Source organism: Dicentrarchus labrax, unplaced genomic scaffold (assembly GCF_905237075.1).
Source record: "Dicentrarchus labrax unplaced genomic scaffold, dlabrax2021, whole genome shotgun sequence".
NCBI lineage: Eukaryota > Metazoa > Chordata > Actinopteri > Moronidae > Dicentrarchus > Dicentrarchus labrax.
This window is the reverse complement of record NW_026136703.1, coordinates 23,108,940-23,127,181: the sequence shown is the minus strand read 5'-3', so window position 1 is coordinate 23,127,181 and position 18,242 is coordinate 23,108,940. Positions and strand designations below refer to the sequence as shown.

The window sequence follows — 18,242 nt, the reverse complement described above, 5'->3', positions numbered from 1 at the left end:
AAAAGGTGGTGGAGAAGAATATGTCTGTCAATCACACTGAGAACAAGTAAGAGGAGCTAATGATCTACCCTCTGTTACTGGTTGCTAAATATTTGATACATATTCTGTTCAGTTCATTTGCACCTCATGCCTGATGTAAAACCGTATTGCTTTCATTTCTGGTTTTCATCCTTCGGATTCTTTCTCAGACAACAAAACCAAAAGTCACAATTCACAAACTCACGCTGCTGGGTCTTCACAAAAACTTTTCTTCTTTAAAAGAGTCTGCTGACAGGAGCCACAGAGTCAGAGAGTCTTCCCTTTTCCGCAATCTCAGATTCTCATACATACATTTGAGTTTGTGAAACAGTTTTGGCGACGCACGATGAGCCCCGGGGATTATTGTCATAGCCAACCCCGATATTATAGAATTACAGTCAGACAGAGCGACTCCTGGTGCTGCGCGGACAATTACTCTGCGGCCTGGATCTCAGTGGAAAAGCTGCATTAGAGAAAAACCTCAGTCTATCAGATGCTGAAAAACAGGGAAGTGTTGGCAGATAATGTGTCAATACCAACCAAAGTAATCACAGCGGGGCTCAGAGGGGGTCTGACTCTGCTTTATTAGAAAGTTCCTCTCCCAAAAGAAATGCAACACCGGCGGGTTCTTGCTAAATGCAGACAGGCTTTGGCCGAAGAAACATTTATATGAACTGTTTGCCTTTGTTTAAAGACCATAAAGCAAGCTGTTTGCACTATTAAAAGTCTTACTCTGGACTCCCTGGGTTGGAATAACCTTTAATGTTGTCAGAAAGCATACTTTAACTTCTTCAAAGACTTTCTCAATCTCCAGGAGCTGTCATGGTAAAACCACACTTTCATATTAGATTTCTGGGGCCAAAACATCCAAGAGTTTGATGGCTCTTTCATCCAAAGACATTTACAGCGGTGTTTAGCGCTCTCCTGTGGATGCCTCATGATCTGCACCTTCGGCTCAGACCCCACACTGAGCAGTGAGCTGCCTCCATCTTGTGGTGGATTTTATATTCTTCATAAAAACTCTGAATATTTTGAGTGGGCACGCTGGGATATGTCAGAGGGAAGAAAAGGCAGCTCAAGGTGGCAGTGTGTCTCCATAAGTGATTTTCCTATAAAATATGTGAGCCAGAGAGAGACAGGAAGGAATTACACTAAAGTGCAAGACTGTAGAAAGAAACAGTGTCCATTTCTGGTCTTTGTATTTAATGATGTTGTGTGATTGAAGTGTAATAAACTGTAATAAAAAGCAAAGTATGTATATGAACAAAAGCACAATAAATGAATAGTAGAGCATTTCATTTTACTTAAACACATGGCTTTCCAAAGACTATAATTAAAATGAATAATTAAAAAACTGCATTCCTAGCCAGAGGAGAAAAGGAAGCCAGTTAACCAACATGTAAACAAATTCATCAGCTAATAATGACATGAGGTATGAAAGCAGCAGGTAACAAGTAGGTTCATTTCAGGTGTTATATTCACAGTAAGTTTCAGTTTGGTGTTTTTGTTTGTTGCTGCTCTGTTCTTGCAGGGAACTGGTAGGTGTGGCTCATCAGTGCAACTGGGATCACCTGGACCCAGTCCTTCTAAAGCACTGTAACAGCTGCCGTCTCAGTCCCCTCAGAGAGGCTTTCTCTGTGTGTGTTGTCTTTTGGTTTCATCAACATCACCACATTATTAAGATAGCCACTATCTAACTTATTTAGCATTTCAGTTTACATTTTGTGAATAAAATTGTCAATTTAAAGGTATCCATTGTCACAAGACATCCAGAATATTTCCATTTGATGGGCTGGGGCTGCCATCAGGTCTTGGGTTTCAATCAGCAAATCATTGTAGACATTTTAGACTGATAAAGCCTGAGACATGTGTGAAAAAGCTAATAAGTGGAGGTTGAGATAATATTAATATGTCAAACTACTATTTCCTAGTGTAGAGGGCTCAACGTCAGCTGGTCTGATGTACCCGCTGTCACTGGAGGTTGAGATAATATTAATATGTCAAACTACTATTTCCTAGTGTAGAGGGCTCAACGTCAGCTGGTCTGATGTACCCGCTGTCACTGGAGGTGATATATATTTTACTCTGATTTGCAGAAATCAAAAGTCAACTTTAGGACTAATAGGACTTTATACTTACTACATGTTGTTACAATACAGTCAACTCACAGTTCAATACTTGAAAAATACCCATTTGTTATTCATTTATCTTCAGGTATCCTTTTAAGTTTTTCTGCTACACAAAATTAATTCTCTCAAATGAATAAAGGCGCCTTTTAGCAAGCAGATTCTCATCTGAACAGATAAAAAGCAAATGTCTGAATTTTCTCCAGACACTTTATTAATTAGCCACAAAACCAAGTTTTAAACGCATCAAAGACACTGATTTGTTATTTTTAGCCTAAGGATATATAACGATATAAACATGTCTGGATTCTTAAGCAATTTTAAGTTGAGCTCTTCATACACAAACAAGAGAGTCTGAGAGTTCTGTGTCTGTTCTTGGGACAAAAGCTGGTCCTTACAGGGATAACTTTTTATTTTAAGAAGTTTTAGTGTCACCGTAGGGTTAGAGTTGTGAGTCGGGCAATGTATTGTAGAAACATGGCGGTTCAACGTGGCGTGCTCTGTGGAAGAGGACCCGCTCCCTCTGTAGATAAAAACAGCTCATTCTAAGGTAACGAAATCACAACAATTGTTTTCAGGTGATTGAGAACATACCTATGAATATTCATTTTTGCCAAGAGATCCTCCTAAATATTACACACTGGACCTCAGACTGGACCTCATGACCTCAGTATGGCTGATACAGGAATTTTTTATACATTTGGAATTTCCTTTGTTTTAAAAGTGTTATAGAAACTATAGGAAGATCAAAAAGGTGTCTCAGTTTGGTTCAGATTAATGACCCCACTGACTGCAGTGCTCCTGCAGTGATTTGTTTTTCCTTCTTTGGTCATTTGCTAAATAAATGCTCTGACCTGCAAACTAAGGTTGCAGGTAACAAGTAGGTTTAATTCAGGTGCTATATTCACAGTAAGTTTCAGTTTGGTGTTGTTGTTTGTTCTTGCAGGGAACTGGTAGGTGTGGCTGCCTCATCAGTGCAACTGGGATCACCTGGACCCAGTCCTGGACCCAGTCCTTCTAAAGCACTATAACAGCTTGTGTTTTAGTTTGAGCAACATCACCACACCACATTAGTAAGATAGCCACTCTTATTTTGCATTTTATGTCAAGCTGAAGTCTGGAAAACTTTCTAAAATATTTTTTTTCTACAAGACATCAAGAATATTCTAATTTAATTGGACAGTCATCAAGATAATGAAGTCAGGGGTTTCAATCAGTGTAATCTTTCAGTTGATTTGCAACAAGACAATACAAGATATGACACTAAACAGACAGTGGCAGCTTATTTAGGAGAAATCAAATTAAACATCAAGTTGAGGCAGTTCTAGAAGTAATTTTGCTGTTTTTAATCATCAATTAGCCTGATTAACAGGTAGAAAGGAATATTCAGAAGAGAGGAGATGAGTTCATCCATTTCAAAAAGTCTAAAGTCAGTGACGTGCCGAGCGTACATTGTCTTGACAACGTTGAGACAAACAATAACTGAGAAAAAATACTTCAATAAGATAAGAATTTACAACACACAGCAAATCAAAGAAGTTTTAAAGTTTGAATGTTCTTCAAAATAAAAAGATAAATGTACAGGACAATTTATGTGTAGTTTCTTGAATTGGTAACTTATTTCTCCATGACAGGTAGGTAAACTTCATCCACTGATGAAGCCTGTGAGATCTGTGAAAAGGCTAATAAGTGGAGCTTGACATTATATAAATATGTCAACTACTATTTCCAAGTGTAGAAGACTCAACCTATTTCAAATTTAAATCTAATTCATGAAATCAGCTGGTCTGATGTACCTGCTGTCACTGGAGGTGATATATTTTACTCTGATTTGCAGAAATCAAAAGTCAACTTTATGACTAATAGGACTTTATTACAATTATAATACAGTCAACTCACAGTTTGGTACATGGTTCACAGTTCAATACTTCAAAAATAACCATTTCTTATTCATTTATCTTCAGGTATATAATTTTAAGTTTTTCTGCTACACAAAATTAATTCTCTCAAATGAATAAAGGCGTCTTTTAGCAAGCAGATTCTCATCTGAACAGATGAAAAGCAAATGTCTGAATTTTCTCCAGACACTTCATTAATTAGCCACAAAACCAAGTTTTAAACTCTTCAAAGACACTGATTTGTTATTTTTAGCCTAAGGATATATAATGATATAAACATGTCTGGATTGTCAAGCAATTTTAAGTTGAGATCTTTATACACAAACAAGGTCCGTCTGAGAGTTTTGTGTCTGTTCTTGGGACAAAAATCTTTTAACAAAGTCACCTTGTGCGGACTTACCTCCCATCGAGGGACAAATGCGGGTCCTCACAATTTATTTTGATCAGTAATTTGCTAAATCTCACATTAAATGTTCAATCCATTGAAACCTGTGGGGTTAAGTCCATATATTTTGTTTTTAAATTAAAATTTGATAAAGTTTTTATTATTTTATATATATATATATATTATTCAGTGTTACTAAATAGTCCATAAATTGTGTCAGACTAATTTTGAGATATTTTTAGAAAGTGTTGCCACAGTGTAATTCTGCTATATGATGTTGAATATTGACAGTCTTATCTCACATAAAGCAATTTTTTTCTTCATCTTCACTTTCAATAAAAGAAGGTAAAACATGGCCATGTATTAAAATGTGCAGACTCCTACTGGAGCAGTGCACACACAGGCTAATTCAAAGTCTCACTGTTGAGAGGGGCAATAAAAAGTTATTCTAAAAGTTATTATTGCAGTCTGACTAAGGTTTGTTGTTTGTTGACTGAGGTTATATAATCACAGCCTCAGTCCCTCATAGAAAACCTGAACCCAGCAGCAGACCTGTGGTGTCATCCAGGAGGTTTTGCCAGGGGGAAACATTTGGGAATCACTGACCCACTCTCTGCTGAACGAGGTAGAACATGACCACACCCCCTGTTACTCAGCGTGAGTCTATTGGCTGTTGGGATTTATCTGGTGCCTGGATGTGGCTGCTGTCAAGGGTTTATACTATTAAAACTCTCCAAACTCCACCATCCTCCCTGACACTTGTTGCTGCTGCCAGCGCACCACCGGGAGAGGCCACCTGAACCGCTTCAGCATTTCCTTTGGGATTTCCCGCGGGGAGTGATGAACTCCATCGACCCTCAGTCCCATCACCAGCACCACCAACACACCTCCCCTACCGTCGGCTCTCTCCCACCTAAAGGCGCCCAGGAGGCCCCGGACATGGCCGCTGTCTACTGCGACAACTTCAGCAGCATGTACCACCAGCAGAGCCTCCAGGGCGCACAGAGACCCGCCGGCTACGGCCTCGGAGATTACGCATCGTCTCCAAACCCGTACCTGTGGCTCAACGGGCCGGGAGTCAACTCCTCCGCATCTTACCTGCACGGTAACAACCCGGCGTCGTTCATCCCGCCCTCCTACGGCTCGCAGCGGCAGTTCATAACAAACTCACCTGGCTTTGGCGGGCCCGACCTGGGCTGGTTGTCCATCGCAAGCCAGGAGGAGCTGCTGAAGCTGGTCCGGCCGCCTTACTCGTACTCTGCGCTCATAGCCATGGCCATCCAGAATGCGCACGAGAAGAAGCTGACCCTGAGCCAGATCTACCAGTACGTCGCCGACAACTTCCCCTTTTATAAGAAGAGCAAAGCCGGCTGGCAGAACTCGATCCGGCACAACCTGTCTCTGAACGACTGCTTCAAGAAAGTGCCGAGGGACGAGGACGATCCAGGTACCGTGAACGCACCAGGGGCAAAATTATAGTAAATAATATGTGGTTTAATAATGTGGTATTTAGGTACAGATTACTCTCCTTGAAGTCTCATTGTTTAATTAGATGGTAAATGAACGAAAAATTAAACTGTTGTCCCCTTAAAATTGTGAAAAACAAGAGAGAAACTCCATATAATAATAATTAAGTATAAACACTTAATTATTTAAATTTTTATAGAGCTTATTCAGTTATATATGTGACTCCAATTTTCTCTGAAACCTTTCCCCCAACACTTTATGATGCTGTGTGGTGATTTAATCTGTTTTCAAAGTTATTAAAATATGACGCAGTGAGATACTGTTGCAGCCCTGTAAAAAAGGTTAAAAGGTGAATACAGAGAAATTCCAATAGATATTAACTCCTCACAAACACATTTTAAACACAATGTAATAACACAAGGGTCACTGTTAAGTAGTAGAGATGTTCCTATTACTTTAATATTACAGTATTTTGTCTCTACAAAATAGTGCATGTACTCGATCATGAGTGGAATGTTTTTTTTATTTTTTTAATCCTAACCTGACATTCAGTCTAGACTAGAATGACTCAGAAAAGGTGTTATTTGTTAATGTAGAAGTCCAATACTTCAGAAAATGCTCAAAACAGAAATATGAGATAAATGATCACAATTCATTTGAATATATGGGGCAGATGTTTACTACGTCTAATTGCTGAAATAGTCTTCCCGATGTGTTGATTTGTAAAGTCGTATCTTGAGAGGAAAAGTCTGACAAAGTAAATTCAAGCATTTACAAGAAATTTAGTATTTTATTTAGACTAACTTAGATATTTTAGGCCCCACAACTTCCATCAGGTAAAGCTTCATTCAACAAAACTGAAATGATTAAGTCGTAACATGTTTCCTGTCTCATCTTCAACTACAGGAAAAGGAAACTACTGGACGTTGGACCCAAACTGTGAAAAGATGTTTGACAACGGGAACTTCCGCAGGAAAAGGAAAAGACGGTCTGATCCGAGCAGCGCCGGAGGAGCAGCAGTGGCGGCGGCAGCAGGGGCCACAAAAGCGGAGGATGGCAGGCCAGCAGTGGCGGCCTCCCTGAAGCCTTCAGACAGTCCTCAGCTCATGGGGCCGTCCTCACCGGAGATGGAGGCGATGAACGAGAACCACAAGAGCTCGTCGTCGTCTTCGCCACCGGGACTGTCCTCAGCCGCTCCTTGTTTTAATAACTTTTACAGTGGCATGTCGACGCTCAGCTCGGGGGCCCCGAGCCGGCAGGGGTCCCTGGGACTGGTGAACGAGCTGTCGAATAGGAACATTACGGCCCTGAGCCCGTACCACCTCAACCACGGCGGGCAGGACACGGGGGCGTCAGAGCACGGCGAGGGTTTGCATTTCAACCGTGGAGTTTACTACAACACGTTTGGCAGCGGGCAGAGCGGACAGTTCAACAGTCACTTCTACAACAGCTTCAGCGTCAACAGCTTGATTTATCCCAGGGAAGGGACCGAGCTATAGGAGCCGATTTACCACAACTTCACACTGTTTTAGGGACTTGCTGCTCGGTGAATCCCTCTGAAACACACAAAAACACACGAGCATTATGCGTTTCAGCAGAGAGGTCAGAGGGCAGGCTGGGTAGCAGCTTCTCTGCACCATGAACACAACACTTCACTGATCAGTCCACCGGAGAGATTAGAGAACTAGAGAGAGTATTTTAGTTGAACTTGATCCAACTTGACAAACACTCAAACTGTGGAAACACCAGCCGGAAAGTCAAACATAAAATGAGCACTTATCTTTTTACTCTCTTTCTTTGTGACTATATCAAAAGCTCCTACTTTGCTCTTAATGCTAAACTATACTTGCAAAGTGAGACAACCACTGAACACTAATTTCTTTTATAATATTTCAAACATCTATTTTTACATTTTTTGGCAGTTTCAACAGAACCTCTCCCTATCTATTCTCGTGGTCCAAACCACGCATGTCCAAGATGTAAATGTACGTTTGATATTTTGCCAGTTTTGCCAAATCTAGCCCATATTTCTTTGGAGTGGCCAAATTCACACGGTTGATTACATACATTGAAAACTGTTTAATTCATTATCAACTCAAATCTGCCAAAGTTGCCTTTGTGAGACCGCCATTACCTCAAAACGACAATCAAGTGAGATGAAAGTGCCCTGCTCTGAAGGGTTTACCTGTATATTTAGACAGTTTCCAAATGCAGTAACAATTGATTTAATACAAATATAATCCGAGACAGGCCTTATTTTTATATCCTTCATGTTGACTGAAACCACAGCACTATGGCTCCTGTAAATACATGTGGACTTTATAAATGTGTATTTTTGTAAATTATAAAGATAGTTTGTGACTATTTATGCTATTTATGCTAATAGGCATTGTTTTCTACTGTTGTCTGAACATAGTTTGATTAAAGCAGAAGTGAATGATATTAGCTTACAAAATGGGCCGAAAACAGTATCACTAAAACCCAGATGTTATAAATATATATATATATTAAAAACTATATGCTATATCATGGTTTCTCTCAGGATTCAGTGTGACAATCATTGAATGGCTTTTGTATCTTTTTTTTGGTCTTTTTTTTTTTTTTTTTAATCTTTATACATTACATACAGCTTACAGGCAGTTTCAACTGTGACTATTAATAAATATCATGTGGTCTCTATTGTATTGTCATGCATCATTTTCAAATAGGCCACCAGTGTATTCTGGGCTTCATTATCATTTGAATACATACCCATAAATTTACTTTAATCTCATATTTAATTACTTCTACTCCATTTCAGCTCAATGTAGCCTCTTACCATTTGTATAAAAACAACAAAAGCCTTCATGCGTTAGTTGCATTCCTGCAGGACTCTTTACTGTGAACATTTTAATTTTGTAAACTTGGTGACCTTTTTCTCCAGAAACATGTTAGAATTATTTTCACATAACCTTTAATATATGTGCTTTTAACATACTGTATCCGAGTACATTACATGTCCTTTTTTTATTGCAAAGCCTGCTGCAGAAGTTTTAAACTAAGATTTTACTCCGATAAATTCCCTAAATCCCATCATTCTTCACGTATTCTGAAACGCCAGTTTTACTTTTCATGCCGGTGATTTAAGATCAACTTCACGCCCAACTAAAACAAAGTTAATCTACCTGTCTCTTTTATTCTATTAAGTCAGCTTCTCCTCCTGTCGTATCAGTGATTAGTGTTTGAGGAATTATGTTACTCTAAGAAGAGAAATGTGTAAAGAGTCATCTACACTTTGTCTCACTTTGTTTTATATTGCTGTGAAGTCGGAAAGTTGCCCACTTACACTGTTCAGCCTCCCCAAAACAATCTCATCTGCTACCACTAAGACCCTGAATGAGATCATGTCAAAACAGAAGCTCTATGAAATTAACAAATACTCAACTTACAATTATTTAATTCAACACATTATTCATTGGAATTGCTTACATAATACAGGACTCTTTTACGTGGTGAACAACTGCAAAAATGTGAAATTATTATACAGGAAAACATATGATTCAAGATATATGGAGAGCTGAATAATTGTTTAATGGATATTTACGTGGGTTTATTCATGTTCAATCAAGATTTTATGTTCAGCATTACAAGAAACTAAAAAAAAATCACAAACTGTAACTGTAAACTATAATATGTAATAATGTTAAATGTTGACTTTTCAATCACACTCCATCCTGCAAGTGACAAGCACATTTTCTGAACGTGTTTATTTATTCTGACTGAAGGAAATATCACAGGTGATGTACTGCAACGCGCTCTCCAGTGCCACAGGCAGAGACGAGCTGTGCGAGGAGAAACTCCGGCACATTTCAAAAGAGAAAGTTCAAGTTTGGAGGCGAGCCAAGCTGCCAGCAAAGACACCGCAGTTGACAGACGTCTCGAATCAGAAAACAGTGAAACAATAGAGGTATTGTCCTTGGTCCTTCACGCCAATCCCCATGTATCAGTTAGGGACTCTGAACAGAGGTGAAGATATCCCCCTTAGACCGACGGGCTTTAAGCATCTCCTTTGTCTCCATTCTCTGGCAGTGTTTGCCCCAAATTGAGAGGAGGCCATCTTGCTTTGTTCTTGCTAAGAAACAACGCATCATGAAATTCCCCCTGCAAATATTTGCCACCCATCATGCAGATTAGGGACAATAATTTAATAATTTATTTCGTTTTCACTCTTTTTTTTTTTCACATCATGCATGTGCTCAAGGTACTTCTGAGATATGCCGTGAAATTGATATGATACTACTGTCCATTTTGGCCCTCAGTTAATTTAATTAGTGTATAATTATTATGGAATAACTGCACAGCTACGTTTCTGTCTTGTATTACTTTTATTTACTAGATCTAAATATAGTTAAAGGGTGAAAACCATGATTGTCATATTATATTGATTAAACATGGCCACTTACTAATTAAGACTTAAGAATTTAGCCAGTTATGAAAACAACTTTTTAGCCAAAGACTACTGTTGATACTGATACTACTGATCCAATGTGCATAATATGGCATTTATTTTACCATTTTGGTCTTGGTCTTTGGTCTTAAATATGAGTTTCCTTGTCTGTGAGGCACTGGTCTGCTCTCTAATGCCAACATGACTCCTGGACGACAATCTGACGACCCAGATCTGACTACAGAGGTCAAACCTTGTTGTATGCATTGCATAGACATTGCAAAACTTTTCCACTCTGGCACACTGCACCAGCGCTGTCTGCTGAATGAGGACCCCCGCTGCCAAGTGTGAACTTCTCAATTAGAGGGGATCCACTGACCCAGGCTCTGTTTGATCACCTCCTTTTGCGCCTGGAACATCAGGCACCCCATCCTAATTTGGCACCCACATGGCTCTATCGGGTGACATTTGAAAAGCGCCATTGTTGGTCTGGCTGGGAACCCGGTTGAACATGGGACTGTGAGTGCTATTCCGGTGCGTGACTGTATACTGTAGGTTCATGTCCTCAAACAACCCCACAGGACCCCCCCAACCCAAATTGTTCCTCTGATAATGGACAGGGAACAGGTGACGCCTCGCTAATGAGAAACATCTTAGAGGGAACACAGAAAGCAACTATTTGGTCCTGTCAGCATGTTTCACGTGAAGGGCTGGGGCTCAACTTCATCGAGGATCTCTGACTGTGATGTTAAATGAGGACAGAAAAGTGATTTTGTGTCAGACTAGTGGCCTATTTTAGGACACAGGCATCAGTCAAACCAGGACAAACTAGATTTAACAAGTTTAGTTTGAAATGTTTTGCTGTTAATAGATTATTACATCCAGTACATGCTGGAATGAAGATACTGAACAAAAGAAAATGGTATGTAAATTTGTGGTAAAATGTTATTTTTTGACAAAATTTTATTTAATTTAATAAGTAACAACCCAGGCAAACTGCACATCAAGGTAGTTCCAAATGGGGCAAGAGGTAACAGTTTGAACTTCGCTTCAGCTTGATGGCTTTAATTTGCAAACTCACGATCTTTTCAACATCCAGTCGGTTATGTTTTATAAAACTACCCCATCCTGTTGATGGACAAGTGATCCTGACTGACTCTCAGGTGTCTCACCTGGAAGGAATGGGATGCTCTTTTCTCCTGCAGCTCTAATTTATGATTTAGCCTCAATAAATTATGGATTTATTTCAACTCTTGCAGACAGGACTAGATTATTCTAACCAGATTTTTCAAGAAACTTTGCTGAGTATGTCCAAAAAACAGTGAAAATACATTAGATACATTGATAAAACAGACACTTCAACAGTGTGTTTTGAACAGTGGTAGATGTAGCATTCAGATCTTTTACAACTAACATACTAAAAATTAGTTTTTAACTGGTTATGAAACAGTATCAATTTAAAACTGATGCCTGTATACGACCTATATAAACAAACAAGACCACCAGCGAGAAGATTATTAGTTATTTCTCGCACGCCACTGCCTGCCATCCACTCGGATTTCCCTCGTAATCAGGAAAACGAGACAGTGTAAACAGGTGTAACCGCCAGAATCAATAGAAAATTAAAGTTCCTTGTAGCTGCTTTAGAATAGCAATTACATATTGTAAAACAAGTAAAAGTCCTGCATTGGATATGTTACTTAAGTAAAGGTACACAGCATTATAAGAAAAATGTAGTACTATTATTATTACTGATGCATCGATGTGTAAGTTGCATTTATATTTTGTAGTTGGTTGCGGTGGAGCTAATTTTAACTTTTTCTATATTGTCTGCAACAACACATCATATGTTTTGTATTGAAACAGTATGGCACTGAGTAACTCTAGCTGTGAGTACAATGTTTCCCACTGATATAGTAAGTAAATTAAAAGAACCTTACATTTGTATTTAAGGACAATGCTTGAGTGAATGTACTTAGTTACACTCCATAACTGGTTTTGAAACTCGCTGCCCATATATCTTTCCTTTATTTTTCATAATGACTTTAAAACAAAAGACTGGAAGTGAAAATATTCATATACACATACAAAGGGAATATTCACAATGAATGAGATGAGTTTGTAAAGCAGCTTGTGTATGAGTGCTGTTAGATGAGCATAAACTGTTAAAAGCAAACAGTAAAGAAGTGGAGGAATGAGAGTGGCGGGGTGTGCAGGAAAACATCTTGATGGGTTGTGTCCGGGAAGGAGGTTGAGGTGGGGGGGTTGGGGGTGGGGAGGGTTGATCGCGGGTTTTGGCTTGGGGGGGTCCTGAGTATGATTTGATCCTGGAAGGCTCAATTAAGTGGTTCGTTTACCCCTCGTGTGGAGCTGGTGAATTGGAGCCAGGTCAGCTCCGGGTTGAGGTGTTGTTCATTATTTTTCCGCCTGTCGGATCCCATGAGCGGCCGCTGGAGACGGTGGCTGCTCGGCGGCCGAGGAGCAAAGGGCCTGCCGGTGGGGTACGTCAAACACACTCAAAGCCTCTCCCCTTGCCTGGGGGATTATGATCAACAAAGCATGTCCCACACCTGCACCGGCCAGCACAATGGAAACTCCGCGGGCCAATGGAGACGCAGGGAGAGACCAGTTATTAGAGTCCCCCACCAATGAAATGGATTACATTAACCCCTTCTTCTGTTGTTTCTCCCGGAGCTTAAACATCGAACTGACAGACTCCACATCCCATTGAGAAAAAATCCCGGTAACACTTTGTTACAACAGCTTTATTCCAATTTGTCCACCAATGGGGAAGTATTGTGTCTCCACTGTTAAACTGTGTGACGACTTGGTGAAGTGTTGTAAAGCTGTGGTAAAACTTTGGCTGACTGGTTTTTACTTACAGTACTTAATGCTGTTGACTGTACAAAAGTACTTAAGCAAGATCGTAAGAAAAGTAACACGAAAGCAGTAAAGGGCAATAAAAACACATTAGAAACACCACAAAACTAAACTTGAGGAGGCAGCTGAAGAATTTGAGGTTGGCTGTTCAGTTTTTTTTCTTTAGAAGCAGAGACAGCCAACAACATGTCCGTATACCTACAAGGTCTACTCAGTGTGTGAGGGTGGAGTAATTCAGCAAAGTGAGTCGGGTGTCCGTACACAAAGCTCAAAAAGTAATCACTAGTGTCTTAGACAACAGATTTTAGCTGAGTATCAAACACTCCCTGGATACATGAAAAGTGACTCTAAAGTTTGTACTTTGAGCCCTTATGGACAATGGCCGCAGTGGTCCACGTAAGTTTTCTTTTTTTAAGTATTCTTTTAGGCATTTATTTAGGGATTTTATAGGTATTTAACAGTATACAGATGGCGAGAACTGACGGGAGAGAACGATGGGCAATGATTAGCTCAGCCGAATGCGAGCTAATGCGATGTTATTGAACATGGTTGAAGCCTCAACCCCGAAACAACCTGGTCTCCCTGGTAAGATGCTGTTATGGTGAAAAAGCATCAAAACATCCATACAAACTTGTCAAACAATTTCTGCATCCTACAACTTCTCCATTGTCCATCAGCAGGCCCAGTATGTTCCAGAAAGTCACTTTTTCACCAAACTACACTTCGCCTAAATACAGTTTCCATCCTCACACACTCCCCTGCAGGCGCTATGCAGGCTCATTCATTGTTTTTTACATGTAGGAACATCTGCAGCCTACTGGGTATAATTGCATAATTGCCAATGGGAGCTGATGATTCCAAGCTGAATGTTCAGATCCGTAAAAATAATCTCTAATGTGAGTGCAAACATATCAACTAATTTTCTTCACTGATGTTGTGAATGAATGAAAAGTTAACAAGTGGTTTAGACCGTCATCTAGTAACTTCGTGGCTCATGAGACCAGATGTGGTGGGATCTGATTCATCGTAGGAGTGATCCGTGATCTAATCATATGGTTGCTTCACAATAATTAATCAGCGCAGCAAGTGACAAGAAGTTAGAAATTAGGAAAATTAGAAGCAAACAGCTTTGTTGGTGCTAATCAGATGGGGATATGTGACACAAAGAGAGAATATGCATATGTAATACAGTATTATTCACTGGATGGTAGGAAATCCCTTTAGAAAGGTGCTTTTGAAAGTCAGCACAATGTGGTTTGTGGTTAATGGACTAAAATACGGCAGCATGGTCCTAAAAGCTTATACTGCTTTATCACTCACTGTTATCTGCTCCGGGTAAGAGCATCATCTGATCACGTCAACTTACACTTAAATGTCCTTAACTACGCAGCCATACTGTACGTGCTGTATGCTGCGCTGTATTTGGGTTAAATAAGAATACTATTCATCCATATTCTCTGTGTCCCATTTCTGAAACTGTATCAACAAGTAAACAGCGTTGTTTACCCACAACTGTGCAGCGGTAACGTAGCCTGTGAGTGTGTTTGGGGTTTGTTTCAGATGTGTTTTGGAACAACAGAGCAGGAGGATACTCAAATATTTTCGACGAAGGAGGGTGTCAGTCCCCAGGGAACCCGTCATGGGCGAATTAGACCGAAGCTCAGAGGAATGCACGTCGCTGCCCTCGTCTTCAACCCCCCATCCCCTCCGCACACACACTCCCTCCTGCTCTCTTTTCTCCTTTAATTGGGCCCGTTCTCTGGCACCTCTCCAGATCACACTGTCACTTTACACTGTGTAATAAGCTATTAGCCCCGGCCGGACCGGGCTCCGCCACCACCCCACGCTAATCGACATGGACATGGTCATTGTGTGGGACTGGGACTCAGGACAGCACAGTCCAGCTATTGTTATTGCCTGAACCTCAGGGCCTGGACGCCCACGCCCTGGCTGAAAGAGGGGTGGGCGGGGAGGGGGAGGGGGGAGGTAAACAGAGGGGGAGATCAAGGAGAGGTGAACTCGCTCCCACTGCCCCCTAGGAAACAACAAAACAAACTGTAACACCTTTGGTTCAGCCATCTTGCTTTGGTAAAAATATGACTTTCTGCCGTGTCCCAAAACAATGGAGCACCTGTTAGAAAACCAGACCCCCCCCCCCATCAGCTCAGACAGTAGCAATTAACAATACAACTCAGCTTTAACATAACGCTGCCGGCTCAATTCTTGCCACATTCAGAAATGAGTAAGAGATAGAGTTTGGAGCCACATTAAGCAAGATTTTTAAAGGTAAATACAAGTTTTTTCAGCCTTTTTTGTGCAGTTTGCTCACATTTGTAGGGTCAACAAACAGTAGACATATTTGAACTGAGGAAGCATATAACAGATACAACATTGTAAAATTGAACTGGACACATTCAGTTACTGTGTGGATTAAAAACCAGACTCCACAGCCATGTTAGTAGCTCTCCGTACTTGGACACATCTGTGCTTTGAACTTGGGCTAAATGCTAAAATCAAGGCGCTCACAACACCAATGCTGATATGCTGATGTTCTGCATGTAAAAAACATACTATGTGTGCAATCATTGCATGTTAGCATGCTAATATTTGCTTATAAGTCGGCAAAGTACAGCTGAGACTGATAGGAATGTTGTTAGTGTTGCTGGTGTTTGGTCATGACTGACAATGTTGGACATGTAAAACTTTAACGTGATGATGGCACTATGAAAAGTTTGGGTATCACCAAAGTTATTATTATTCATCGCTAGAGGCACATGAATGTCTGAACCAAATGTCATGGCAATCCATTCAATAGCTGTTGAGGCATTTTATGCAAAGCCACAAATGTGAACCTCATGGTGGCGCTAGATGAAAAGTCAGGGGATCGCCAAAGTCTTTTTGGTCAGCCTTTGGGCACCACGGACACAAAAAAAACATGACAATCCATCAAATCGTTTTAACATAAATTTTAGTCTGAACCAAAGTGGTGACCGACTGGCCGAGTAACATTTCCATCATTAATGTGAACATAAAAACAGATGTGAGAGCAACAGCATTTGTTACGATCTCTGTGGTTTCTCTAACTTTTTCTTTCTTGAGTACATTTATATTTTAATAAAGTGGTTCCCCAACATTTTTTCATGCTTTCCATCCTCCTATAAATCAGATTTTATTTAAATAACATCATCATGAATCAAGTTAAAGTTTGCCCTTGGTGCCAGAAACTTTAGACATGAAGCACACAAGTCTCTCCCACGTCCCTCACAGTTACTTGAGAACAAGATAGATGATATATACTATTATTTTCTTGGTATTTTCTTGACTTCAGTTTTTGTTTGATATATAAGTATCATTTGTTTTTCTTTTCTTCCCTCAAAAATGCTGTATTTTACATTTCAATTTGCCTGAAAAAATCAGCAGAAATACAAATTATTAATGTTATATAATATATTTGCCTTGTTTGGGTTGACAGACAGCACTTCATAAATCATAAATGAAAAATGTATTGTTTTCACATATTTGTGCTCAACCTGCCGTGTTAAATTCTCCTGCAGATCAAAATGTATTTAATATGAGTGCAGCTTTGCTCTGCACGATGGCACTGAGGAAGGAACCTTCCTAAACCACGTTACATCTCTTGAACAAGTCCCAACACCTCCAGGCCGAAAATTAAGGGGTTAGACGAGGCCTTGGCGCTGCAGCCTGTCTGAGGAGCTAATACTTGCACACAGCTTGGCAGGGAGGGAGCAGTATTTTATGTTGGGGATGTACAGACTTCACGTTCATCGCTGAGTGTCAATCTCTCATTTGTCACCTGGAGGAGACTCTGAATTATGCTGTTGCAGGATTAATATACAGTACAGGCACATAAATCAAAAGTGAGGAAGTCTGTTGATATGAACAATGCTTAATTACCTCACTGAAAACCCAAATAGTGCCGTCTCTTTTAGGGTTTTGTGTTTCGGGATATCAAAGATGTCCGAGTCTGTTCATGTGTGTTTGGAGGAATGCTGCAGGGGAAGGAGGGCAGGCTGGGACAGAGCTGTGAACAGGTGCATGATGGGTGGGAGTCCAGGGAGGAGCCCCTGTGGTTCAGTATGAGACTGGCAGTGGCAGTGTGTGTGTGTGGTTGGATTTCATGGTGGGGGGTGGGGGGTCTTTACTTCCACAACTTGAACTGCAGACTCAAGTTGTAAAAACAAATGTTTGTTATATATATACTATATATATAAATTTTAATAACTTTCATAATTTTACTGTGTTTAATGAATTGAAAGTATAAAATGATTTAATGCAAACATTTGCATATGCAAAATATTTACAAAGATGCAGATCATCAGTCTCAACCATCTGCTTCTTTACAAGATCTATCTATCAATCTATCTATCTGTCTATCTGTCTATCTATCAGTCTATCTATCTATCTATCTATCTATCTATCTATCTATCTATCTATCTATCTATCTACCTACCTATCTATCTACCTATCTATCTATCCCTCTCTCCACTGACACACACACACCCTTCTTGCCTCCACCCTCTAATCCAGCCCCCTCTGAGCTCAGGGTCCCAGGGAAAGGTTCATCCAGAGGGCGGAATCAGCCTCCATGGCAAAGTAAGAGTTGAAGGGGCGGGGTGGTGGGGGGGCATTCAGTCGGGTGGGGTGGAGGGTTTTTAATGTGGTGGGGTGCATATGAGTTTGTATATGAGGGTGTTTGGAGGAGAAGAATTGAGGAGGGGCTGTTTGAGTGAGAGACAGCATCATTCCCGATGGTTTGGAGTAGGCATGATGGTTGGGTTATTGTGTGTGTGTGTGTGTGTGTGTGTGTGTGTGTGTGTGTGTGTGGGAGGTTCACTGGTTCTGTGGTTCCTCGCCCACATTTGTCTGGGTTCACTGCTCTGAGTGTCTGCTCTAAGCTGCTGGTCAGCGCCTGGTTGCGGCGGCTGAGGCCACAGATTCTGGAGGGAAAGAAGACAGCAGAGAAGCAGAGTGCAGCTGTCTGAAGAGACAAACAGAACAATTTAGGACGTCTGAGAAACACC

The 18,242-nt window shown here is 40.5% G+C and overlaps 1 protein-coding gene across 1 annotated transcript; it reads left to right on the top strand.

The window, feature by feature from the left end:
• Positions 1 to 5,139: 5,139 nt before the first annotated feature.
• On the top strand, positions 5,140 to 8,573 carry foxi2 (forkhead box I2). The gene is made up of 2 exons (XM_051395974.1): positions 5,140 to 5,874; positions 6,801 to 8,573. Exons 1-2 carry the CDS (start codon positions 5,268 to 5,270, stop codon positions 7,391 to 7,393), a joined length of 1,200 nt encoding a protein of 399 aa, XP_051251934.1. The 5' UTR covers positions 5,140 to 5,267; the 3' UTR covers positions 7,394 to 8,573.
• Positions 8,574 to 18,242: the final 9,669 nt, after the last annotated feature.